This window comes from Protobothrops mucrosquamatus, unplaced genomic scaffold (assembly GCF_001527695.2).
Source record: "Protobothrops mucrosquamatus isolate PMUCROS unplaced genomic scaffold, P.Mucros_1.0 scaffold46, whole genome shotgun sequence".
NCBI classification, from domain to species: domain Eukaryota; kingdom Metazoa; phylum Chordata; class Lepidosauria; order Squamata; family Viperidae; genus Protobothrops; species Protobothrops mucrosquamatus.
In genome coordinates this window covers 1055178-1065888 of record NW_015386428.1, presented here as the reverse complement: position 1 = coordinate 1065888, position 10711 = coordinate 1055178, and the positions used below count along the sequence as shown (strand labels likewise).

Genomic DNA, 10711 nt, shown 5'->3' with positions numbered 1-10711 from the left:
CCTCCGATCGGCCTTTCGGGGCTCGTCGGAAGCGGGCCCAGGCCGGGGAGCGGAGCGCCGAGCGGCGGCTGATGCAACGCGTGGGGGGCGCCGGCCGGGAGACAGCTGGGAGAGCGGCGCGCGAGAGGTTCGCTTCCTTCCTTCCGCCCCCGCCAGGCCCCCCGCCTCTGCCCTATACAGGCTGGCCGGTGGGTGGGTGGGAGGGGGGGCGGCAGCCTGCCTGTCTGATCTCCCCGCTCGATCCTGGGGGGCGGGCGGGCGGGCGGGCGCTGCGCTGGGGCGGCGGGGAGGGGCTCCCCCCGGTCCTTCCCGGCAATAACGGGCTTTTCGTCGGGTTGCAGACTCGGGAGGCCGCCGAGTGAGTCAGCATCTGGCGGGGAGTCGCCATGGGGGAAGACCTGACCGCCCAGGAGAGGCTTCACCTGATCACCCGGAACTTGCAGGTACTTGGCTGGGCGGGGGGGGGTGGTGGTGAAGAAGGGGCGGTGGGATTCAAGGGGACAGGAAGAAATTGGCCCTTAAACTGGACAGACCCTAAGCACCCCGCCCCGTGAGAAGCTAAAGGCATTGTTCAAAGAACATTTTTCAGTGCTTATAACCGCATTTGAGACCAGATTTTCTGTTGTGAAGCAGAACAGTTGATAAACGAGATCCAATGTTATGACTTTTTGGGCATGATTGTTCAGCAAATCACTGCAGTTGTTAAGTGATCCATGTGGTCTTTAAGTGAATCCAGCTTTCCCCACTGACTTTGCTTGCTGGATGCCGGCTGGGAAGGTCAGAAACGGCCATCGCCTGGCCCCAGGATACTGCAACTGTCATAAATACATGCTGGATGCCGAGCAACCAGATTTTGATCAGTTGTAAGCGTGAAGACTGATTGCAAGTCACATTTTTCAGTGCTGCTGTAACTTTGGTCACTAAATAAATGGTTGTAAGTCGAGGACTACTTGTACAAATCAGTATTTTAACAGTTGGAGTGCATTAGTTATTTCTTGTGCGAGTCTGGTGTTTTGTGGATGCTGGCCTTGGGAAGAGTTCTGCTGCAGTCAAGGCATTTAATCTTGACTTTCGGTAAATTCCAGCAGATATACTAAACAATCCTATGTGTTTGCAGGAGGTTCTTGGAGAGGATAAATTGAAAGCCATCCTGAAAGAACGGGAGCTGAAGATTTACTGGGGGACAGCCACCACGGGCAAGCCTCACATCGCCTACTTCGTGCCCATGTCCAAGATTGCAGACTTCCTCAAGGCTGGCTGTGAGGTTGAGCCAACTCTGCCTTTGCTTTGGATCCTTAGGGGGGAGGCATACTGCTGTCTCCATAGGGGTCTGGAGGGCCTATGGAGAGGGAGACAGGCAAAGCTGGCTGGGGAATTCTGGGAGTTGAAGTCCACCCGCTTAAAAGCTGCCAAAACACTGCCCAGAGTGGGGGGGATCTAAGCTTGCAGTCTTCGCCTACTTTGGGGGTGGTTCAAGAAGTGAACAGGATGCCTCCCAGTTGTGCGGCTCTCTTCAAATCCTCTCCTCCCCCAATCAGGTTGCCTTTTTATTCTGGTTTTGGCTTTAAGGGTAGGGGGATTTTCTGACTTCCCAGACTCACCCTCACACCAGGGCAAGGGAAGAGACATCGCCTCCTCTTGCCTCACCCAAAGGACAGCAGCCCATATGACACACACACCCCGTCTCTCAGGTGACCGTTCTGTTCGCTGATCTGCATGCCTACCTAGACAACATGAAGGCTCCGTGGGAACTTCTGGAATTGCGTACCCAGTATTACGAGGGGGTCATTAAGGCGATGCTGGAGAGCATTGGGGTGCCCCTGGAGAAGCTCCGGTTCGTCCGAGGGACCGACTTCCAGCTCAGCAAGTAAGTTGGGCAGGCCGAAGCTGCCCTCTTCCTGCCAGGAGAAGTCCTGGGAAAGATAGAATCTGATGCCAAAGGCAGATTATAGAGGGAATTATAGAGGGTTAAGAGATGCTAATATTGAATATTCTTGCTTTGACAGGTGGGATATAAATAAATATACATAACGGTTAATGGAAATCTTTCCTGCTTCCAAGGAGGATTGCTGTTGCTCTAGATCAGGGGTCCCCAACCTGTGAGCCACGGCCCACTACTGGGCCATGGCCTGCTGGCCACCGGGCTGCATGGCAGGCTGGCCAGTGTGCACATGTTTGTGCACGCACACACCCCACACTCGTGCTAGCGCCACCACCATTATGCAAAAGGCGCCGTGTGGTGAAAACGGCTCCATGTGACCGTTTGTATCTTTGTATCATGGCTTGCATTCCGTCTGCCTAGGGAATACACCCTGGATGTCTATCGACTGTCCTCTGTTGTCACCCAGCATGATGCCAAGAAAGCTGGCGCAGAAGTGGTGAAACAAGTGGAACACCCCCTCCTCAGTGGTCTTCTCTACCCTGGGCTGCAGGTAGAGTAACATTCAAGGACCCACCACAGGTCCTGGAAGATAGAAAGGGACATCCGTACGTTTAGCCAACTGTTTACCTTTTTAAAAAACACAATCTGAGTTCATGGTATGTGTGCAGGGCCCAGCACTTGTAGAGCGATAAGAGTAGCGCAAACACCCTGGTTTTAAGTCTGTTGGAAATGATTCAGCCTTGGGCTTCCCCAGTCTCGGTATTTGAGGAGCAGCACACCTTTCTGAGGCATATGTGTGAATTCATTTCCAAGCTGAGCTTCATTTGCAAATGTTCCGTAGACTAAATAACAGCAGGCTGCATAAAAACTAGAACGTCAGTTGTGGTTGACCAAAGGGAATGGCCAGCCTACTCGTTTCTTCATGGAGCTCGTTGCCTCTCAGCTGTGGCCCTTGCACACGCTGTCTGGTGAAGACAACATGGGGAGCTCTCTCTTACAGTTCCTAAGGAGTCCTTTTTTCTTGCTCTTGCTGCAGGCACTGGATGAAGAGTATCTGAAAGTTGACGCACAGTTTGGAGGAGTGGATCAGAGAAAAATTTTCACCTTTGCAGAAAAGGTGAGCGCAGAGGCTGCCCCTTCTCCAATACGCTGGCCAAAATTCTGTTGCCTTTGGTTGTAACCTGGTGTCCCGTGGCTAGACCAAGATATTTCCCAGGAGCTCTCACCTGCCAGCATAACTTCCTGGGGTGTCCTCCCTGCCCGGAGAAAAACTGAGCGTGGCCCACCACGGGTCCCAGGCTTCAGTCCGGAAGGGGCATTCTTTTGGCAATTTCTCTCCAGGTGTGGGGAAAGCCCTGGCTGGAGGGGAGGGAGTCCCTCTACGGAGAGGAAAGGGACAATCCAGCTTCGTCTGTTCAGGGGAAGGAACCTCTGAGCCCTTAGGTCTATATCTGCCCTTGCTCAAGGAAAGGCAGACCGTCTTGTGATATTGTTGTGATCAACCATAAAATAGCTGCTGGGGCTGATCCACAAGCAGTGCTGGTTGCTTGGCCTGTGATACCATTTCAGCCCCCTTTTTGGAGGAGCGGTGTGTGTCTCTTCATCCACTAAGCCACCTCTCTTCCTCTCAGCCTCCTGAATTGTTTGTGTGTGACCTGTGTGTGTGTTTCTCGCTCTGCTGTAGTACCTCCCGTCCCTGGGCTACACCAAACGCATCCATCTGATGAACCCCATGGTGCCTGGATTGACGGGAACCAAGATGAGCTCTTCGGAAGAGGTGGGTCCCGAACAGCCCAGGCCGGCCGGGGAGAGAGAGCGGTCCTGGGCTGGCCCTTTCAGTGGTTTTCAGAGGCGCTCCTAGAACGGGTAATTAATCAAACTGAGCATAAAGGAAGGGGGTTCATAAATCAGATAAAATTAGATGAGTATATTGAAGAAACAAAATGAGGGGGGGGAAATAGAATACTTGAAAAAATGAAGAAGAAACCAATATCCCAAACCATGTTTCAACAAAAGATTGAGATGACTTTGCCAACCTCAAATGAACAGCCTCAAAGCAAAATTAGCCTGTTGACATGAATACATTTGAAGGATTCTTACATAGCAGTGGAATCCACCTGGTTCAGTGGCTGCTTTTTAAATCCATTGTCTCTGATGGTGCCCAAAATGTGGCACGAACACTACCTTGGTCAGTGGCAGGAACAGGCCTGCAGGTGTCTTAGACGGCGGTTGCGCAGGAGATGCCCCAGCCCTCGCGAATGCGTTCATCGTCCTACCAGCGGAACCTGCAGCGCAACCTTGCAGGGAGAGGCATGGGATTGCAGCTGATTGTTCACGCGCTCGGTGAAAATGTAACCAAAGAGAAAAGATTGGGGAGTGATATTCAAGGATTCAATCATAATATACACGTGATATTAACTCTAATCCAGGGTTTCTCAACTGTAGGAACTTTACAATGAGTGGACTCTCTCCCAGAATTCCCCAGCCAGCATGCATTCATGCTGGGGAACCATTCATGGTGGCTGGGGAATTCTGGGAGTTGAAATCCATCCATCTTAAAAGTTGCCAAGGTTGGGAAACAATGCTGTAATTGATTAATATAAATACATCCTATTGAAATCCTATTATAGTTCCTCTTTATTTTTAAAAAAACTTCAAATTGTGCCTAAAGAGTAATATTGGACCATCTTCTCTTTTTCTCCCCTTTTTTAGGAGTCTAAGATTGATCTTTTGGATCGAAAAGAGGATGTGAAAAAGAAGCTTAAGAAGGCTTTTTGCGAGCCAGGAAATGTGGAGAACAACGGGGTCTTGTCCTTTGTCAAGCACGTCCTCTTCCCCCTCAGATCAGGTGAGGGTCCCGAGGGCTCAGCGCTGGCCTTGCTAGGGAGGAGAAGCAGGAGGAGAAATCTGGCCAGGAGAACAGGGAGCACAGAGACTGGTTTCCTCCTACCCAATTCTCATGTCTTTCCACCAGCCGAAAAAGGAATCCTAAGCAGCGGGAAATACTGAAGGATGTGCCTGGCAGCATTCCGGGATCCTGAAGCGGGGGGAGGGGAGGAGAGTCTCTTTACAGTGGCAAAAGAAGTCATTGGTAGCCCAAGCAAGGGATCTCTGGAAGAGACCATCGGACATGTCGCTAATTCAGTCAAAATCTACCTTATAATTTTGGCTTTTAAAGCATTTCTTGCTGTGGGAATTACAGAAGCGAAGTACCAATAGGAGAGAATATTTGTTTTTCAGAGCTTATCTGTGGGGTCCTTGGTGATGTCTGAGCTTGGTGGTTTTCTTGCAGAATTCATGATCGAACTAGGTAACGTCATCAGTGCTGATGACGTTACCTGGTTTGGGTAATGAAATGTCTGCAAATGTCTGTCTGGGTAATGAAATTCAGAGAGCACCAAGGACTCCACAGAAAGGTGGGGCTTCTTGTTCCTCTACCTGATGGTGCTTCAGGAAATGCTGCTCCATGCTCATTGTAGCTCCTCTGTCCAGGCCGAACAGGTTCTTCTCCCACATCAATATTATTTTCCATCCCACTGTCTGTCTTGGTTCCTTTTGAGATCTTCAGCCTGGATTGGTCCCAGTCCTCCAGCTGAAGTCTGGCCTAGCTCCCAGGGCTCTGAAATGAACTTTGCATGCTTTGGACCTGGGTGAAGAACCTGTTTGGCCCGAAGTCAGGTGGGCATTAAGTGACATCGTTATAGGTGGTTGTGATGCCCAGCATCCCACCCAAAAGAATATTTGAGGATGCTGGTATTAAATGTGGGCTTGTTTAACAGACATCTTCACTTTTCTGTAGAGTTCGTGATCCTTAGAGATGAGAAGTGGGGAGGAAATAAAACTTACACGAGCTACGAGGATCTTGAGAAGGACTTTGCTGAGCAGGTAATAAATGGGATTTTGATTTTGCAAACTCTGGTTTCCTCCCCTGTATTCAGGCAGAAGAATTTGTGGTAATTTCCTAGCTGTACTTTACTTTCAGGTGTTTGGAGAAAAACTTTCTGTCATTCTGCATACTTAGTAGAGCTGGTCCCAGAGTCATGGAGAGTCACTTCATTTATATATTAAAAATACACGCAAGTCAGATTAATGCAAAGGCAGATGTTTTCTTATAGCTTTCATCAGATTGATGTAGAACAACAAAGGGCCAGTTTGCATATAATAAATTGAAATGGTTTAGAATTCTACCTTATTGGAAACAAGCGGGTAAATTGTACATATTGCTCAATATCTCTCACTAAATAAATCAGGATGAATGTGATTTATTCAGCTGTAAATCACCCCGGTTTGTTCAAAACGGGAAGCAAATTGACTAGACAAAATTGTTAAGCACAGGGCAAGTCCCCTTCATTTTCCAATTTCCTATTATAAAGGGTGGGAGAAAGATTGAAACTCTGGAAGTTGTTTTTGGACTCATAAAAACAGTTCAGTGTGTGTGTGGGGGGGTGTCCACTAATCAAGGATATCTGTTGAATTAGAGTTGGGGGTCTTGCAGATTTATGTACTTCGTGTAATAACATCACCACATAAATGACATTATGCAAACAATTTGCAGCCAAAAAAAATTGGACTGCTGCACACAAAGCCCATTGCATCCAGTTCTTATAAGTTCTCTGTCAATATTACTAAGTTGTAATAGAGGTAATTCTTGCTTAATAACTGGTCAATTAGCAACCGTTCAGAGTTTCAGCGGATCTCCCCAGAGCTATTTGCAACCAGATTTCAAAGTTCAGATCCCCCCCCCAAAAAAATCACATGATTGCATTTTAGGTTTTTGGTAACCAGCTTGCTTTTATGACCATTTGTAGTGTCCCGTGGTTGTAAGACTGAGATTTTTGGTGGGCTTTGCCAGTTTTCAATGTTTGCTTCCAGTTTCCTGCAAAAATGCCCATTGTGGGAAACAGGTTTGTTTAACCCCAGCTGTGTTTGCTTAATGATCACCACAAAAACAGCTTGTAAAATTCCAGCTTCAGTTATGGTGATAAGGCAAGAACTATCTGGCTTCTGCTTTGATCTTGTGACCAGGTTGTCCATCCGGGAGACTTGAAAAGCTCCATAGAGGTGGCCTTGAACAAACTCCTGGATCCCATCAGAGAGAAGTTCAGCAGCTCACAAATGAAGAAGCTCGCCAGCCGTGCATATCCTGAGGCCTCCACAGCAAGTAAGGCCCACAAGAATTGGGGCCGGCGGGGGCTCCATCTGGGCTGGGCTGCCACATGCCTAGTGGGCGAGATGCAAGCTGAGGTTGGGGCTTAGAGCCCCCTCCCAACCTTTCTCTGTTTTTCTTTGCATTCTCCATTTCTGCTTCTTGCCATTCTCCCTCTGCCCGCCCCCCACGGCCTGCACGGAACAGCTCATCTGCAGTGCAGAGTCCTCAGTGAGAAAGGGCATAGGAATCAGGCAGCAATAATAAGATGTATTCCATGGCTTTATTTGAAATCAGAACACCAAAAGCAAAAATAAAAGCATACCAACCATACCAAGGAAAAGCAACTGAGAATTATAGATAAAAATAATTTGCATTTATCCTTAATCTTTGGTCTTTCTATGTTCTTTATTGTGTTCATTTTTCAGACAAAGGTGTCCTTCCCTGATCCAAAGAAAGATGTGCTTACAGTTTTGCAATAATAAACCTAGTGGCAACAGGAATTGAGTCCATTTATATATTGTGTCAGTGTATAGGTGTTGGGAATAATGTACATTACAATGTACCAACAGCAGTGGGTTTCCCCCTTTTTTTCCAAAGCTTTTGATCAAAGGAACATTTCTACCAAAGATTGTCAGATGTGCCAGTTTATGGAGGCCAGGCTGGTTTGGCTCAACACATCAAAGTCTACTGTTGCCTTTTGAAATTCCAGCTCCTCTAATAAAGCCTTTATTTTCTCTGCTGTTTACTTGCAGAATCTGCCGTGAAGGGCTCCACAAAGAACTCCGACTCCGAGGAAGTCATCCCGTCCCGAGTGGATCTCCGGGTTGGCAGAGTGCTCAGTGTGGAAAAGGTGAGGTGCTTTTGGTGCCACCCTTTGCGGGTGCTGTTAAAGTTAGGCCTGTCACACTGGAGGCTCTTTCTGCTGGTCCCTGATGTTCCCGTTCTGATGCCTACAGCATCCTGATGCCAATACGCTGTACGTGGAGAAGATTGACCTGGGGGAGGCCAAACCTCGTACGGTGGTCAGTGGTCTGGTGGAGTTTGTGCCCAAGGAGGAGCTCCAGGACAGGCTGGTGGTGCTGGTCTGCAATATGAAGCCCCAGAAGATGCGGGGAGTGGAGTCCCAGGCCATGCTGCTCTGCGCTTTCAGGTTGGCAAAGGCAGTGGGGCAGGGGCTCAGGTGCTGGAAGCGCCTTGTGCATTGCGCTCACGTTCTCCCATGGACGCCTTCTTTCTCCATCGCCTCAGTTCTGGAGATCCCTGCCGAGCGGAGCCCTTGGACCCCCCAGCAGGCTCCTGTCCTGGGGAGCGAGTGTTTGTAGAAGGCTTTGAGAATGGCCAACCGGATGATGAGCTGAAGCCCAAGAAGAAAGTATTTGAGAAGCTGCAGGTAAGTGGAGAAGCTCCGTCTTGGTGCAGATTTGCACAGAGTCTTAAGTGGCATCCAACTTGGGGGGTTGGCATCCCAAACAGCTCCCCTCGCCCAGGTGTGTGGGCATCCTAAGGGTGGCCGGAGCAGCCTTTGCAGAAGGGCTCGGGAGCAGCTGGAAGAGCTCGGGCTGTTGCATGAGGCTGCCTGTGGCAAATACGTGTCCCATGGAAGAGCAGTCTGCCAAACCCTTTGAAGCATCCCAGCCTCTTATGTGGCCCATTGATTCTTTGCTCTCTCCAGAGAGGAAGAAGGAAGTGTAAGGGATGGAGGTACTTAACGGCATTATTTCTAGTTCTGGAAAAAGAACCGAGAGCTTGGATGTCTTGATCCATTTTTGATGGATGTTCAATGGCAGATTCAAAATAATTAGGTTACTTATTGGATATAACAACAATACTAGAGAGCAGCGAGGACTAGCCTGTGGGTGCTTGGGCGTGAGTTGCCTAGGGAGCTGTGCTGTTGTGTTGGCTCTTTTATTTCGGAGCCCACTGACTTGGTAAAAGAGCCAGGTAGAAGAGCCCCCAGACAGCCCGGGAGCTTTTTGAGCAAACGTGCTTAGGAACAGTCTTTGACGTTGAACCTGGCACTACCTCCTTTTTTTCTCCCCAGGTTGACCTCCAGATTTCTGAGAACTTTGTGGCCCAGTGGAAGGGGAAGAATCTCATGACTGCTCTGGGGAACCTGACGTGCAAATCTCTGAACGGGGGCAGCATCCGCTAGAGCTCCAGCCTGCCCCTCTCCTGCGCCCACCACCCCATGTTCTGCCCACCTCTCCTCCTCCTCCTCTGTGCTTCCAGCAGTGATCTTTGAGCAGTTGCACTTGACCCAGGAAATCATGACCCGGCCGGTGAGGAAGGAAAACCGCTTCCAGCAGTGACAGGGCCCTGGATTTCCTTCTCTCCCAACGTGACCGAGGCCTGCCTGTCTGTGTTGCGGGAGAAAGAGGCAGTTGCTTCCTTTCACTGGCTGGTGAAGGTGAGAAAAGCTGCTGCTTGTGAAACCTCGTCCTGGGAGAATGAGACCCCCCCCTTCAGACTAATCTCCCTCTGTGGGGAGTTGCTTCTTACCGATGGCCACAGCGGCCTTCCATCGAGCTGACGGGGCGGTCTCGCTTCTTGTCCTCTGCTGCTTCCGTTGAGTTCGGATCCGGGCTAGAGAAGAAGAGCTCCCTCGGAGGAGCAGACCCGTCAGTCAGGCCTGTCGTGAAACATTGTCATGTTTGTCTCAAAATGCAGTGCCCCCTTTTCAGACGAACTGATCGTGCATCGGCTTATTCTGTAAATCAGGTTGCCAAACCTGGACACCCCTGCTGTAAATGATGCATCGTATTCCAGAGATAAAAGCTTGATTCGGTTTCTGGGCAAAAGATGTAAAAGGAGTTTGTCTAGAGTGCTTGCACAAACCATATTAAGAAAATAATTTTGTTAGGCCACGCAAGGTGAACTCCAGAAAAGCTGCAGGCGGTTTGCAGAAACAGGCAGACCAAAGGCCTGAACATTTGGGACTCGGCACCTTACAAAGCACCGGGGGTATTTAAGGCATTTGAATATGCAGGAAGTCCCAACTTGCGACCCTAATAGAGCCTGCCCATTTGTAAACCACGATGGTTGTAAAGCAGGTTCTCACCCGGTTACTTTTTTTGCAACAATAATTGCAGTTGCTTGATTGTTGTGGGGCACAACAAATGGCCACAAATGCAGGCTAGTTGCCAAGTATCTGAAATGCAGTTACATGACCATGGGGGAGGTTGTCGGAATTGGGTTGTAAGTACCTTTGGGGGGGGGCTCTGCTGTAACTTTGAATGGCCACTAAGCGGCTGGTCATAAACCGAGGACTACCTGTAGCTTGGTGTGTGCTTCCCTTTTTGTGGAAAGCCATCCAAAGCTCAGGAAAGGCGTAAGATGGGGAAGTTGGAAACTGTGAGAGAAAAAGACGTCAGCTGGGGCTTGCTTGGGGCCCCCAGATCAAGCTGAGGGGAAGGTTGGGGGCGGAAGAGCCCTTGGCTTCATTAACCTTCAAAATCAAACCCTCCAACACTTGGCAATTGTCTCTGTTTCGGAGGTTTCGAAGCAGCAGGATGGCTGTCTTGAGCCTCTCCTGGGCCTCGGCACCCGCTCTTCCTTTCTCACCATCCGGGGCAGCCGACCTGCCCTTCCTCTCCCCCTCCTCATATCACAGGAAAGAAGAGTCAGCAAGCAAGCTTTTAATCAGTCATTTTACAAATGCACATTCATCTTTTTTAAAACAG

General features: G+C 49.5%; 1 protein-coding gene across 2 annotated transcripts; it reads left to right on the top strand.

The window, feature by feature from the left end:
• Nucleotides 1-97: 97 nt before the first annotated feature.
• On the top strand, nucleotides 98-9244 carry YARS (tyrosyl-tRNA synthetase). Of its 2 annotated transcripts, none has more exons than XM_015811647.1 (14): nucleotides 98-127; nucleotides 342-443; nucleotides 1118-1264; nucleotides 1692-1867; nucleotides 2303-2432; nucleotides 2919-2999; nucleotides 3567-3659; nucleotides 4595-4730; nucleotides 5682-5767; nucleotides 6908-7043; nucleotides 7784-7881; nucleotides 7988-8181; nucleotides 8280-8421; nucleotides 9073-9244. In XM_015811647.1, the coding sequence occupies exons 2-14, from the start codon at nucleotides 387-389 to the stop codon at nucleotides 9181-9183; spliced, it is 1587 nt and encodes a 528-aa protein (XP_015667133.1). In that variant the 5' UTR covers nucleotides 98-127; nucleotides 342-386; the 3' UTR covers nucleotides 9184-9244. The 2 variants fall into 2 exon arrangements, with proteins under 2 accessions (XP_015667133.1, XP_015667134.1); XM_015811648.1 differs by lacking the exon at nucleotides 98-127 and adding an exon at nucleotides 174-188.
• Nucleotides 9245-10711: the final 1467 nt, after the last annotated feature.

Coding starts and splice junctions, on each gene's coding strand:
- YARS (XM_015811647.1), top strand. CDS start 387: ATGGGGGAAGACCTGACCGCCCAGGAGAGGCTTCACCTGATCACCCGG. Junction 4,731..5,681: donor CCTCTTCCCCCTCAGATCAG/GTGAGGGTCCCG, acceptor ACTTTTCTGTAG/AGTTCGTGATCCTTAGAGAT. Junction 5,768..6,907: donor AGAAGGACTTTGCTGAGCAG/GTAATAAATGGG, acceptor TCTTGTGACCAG/GTTGTCCATCCGGGAGACTT.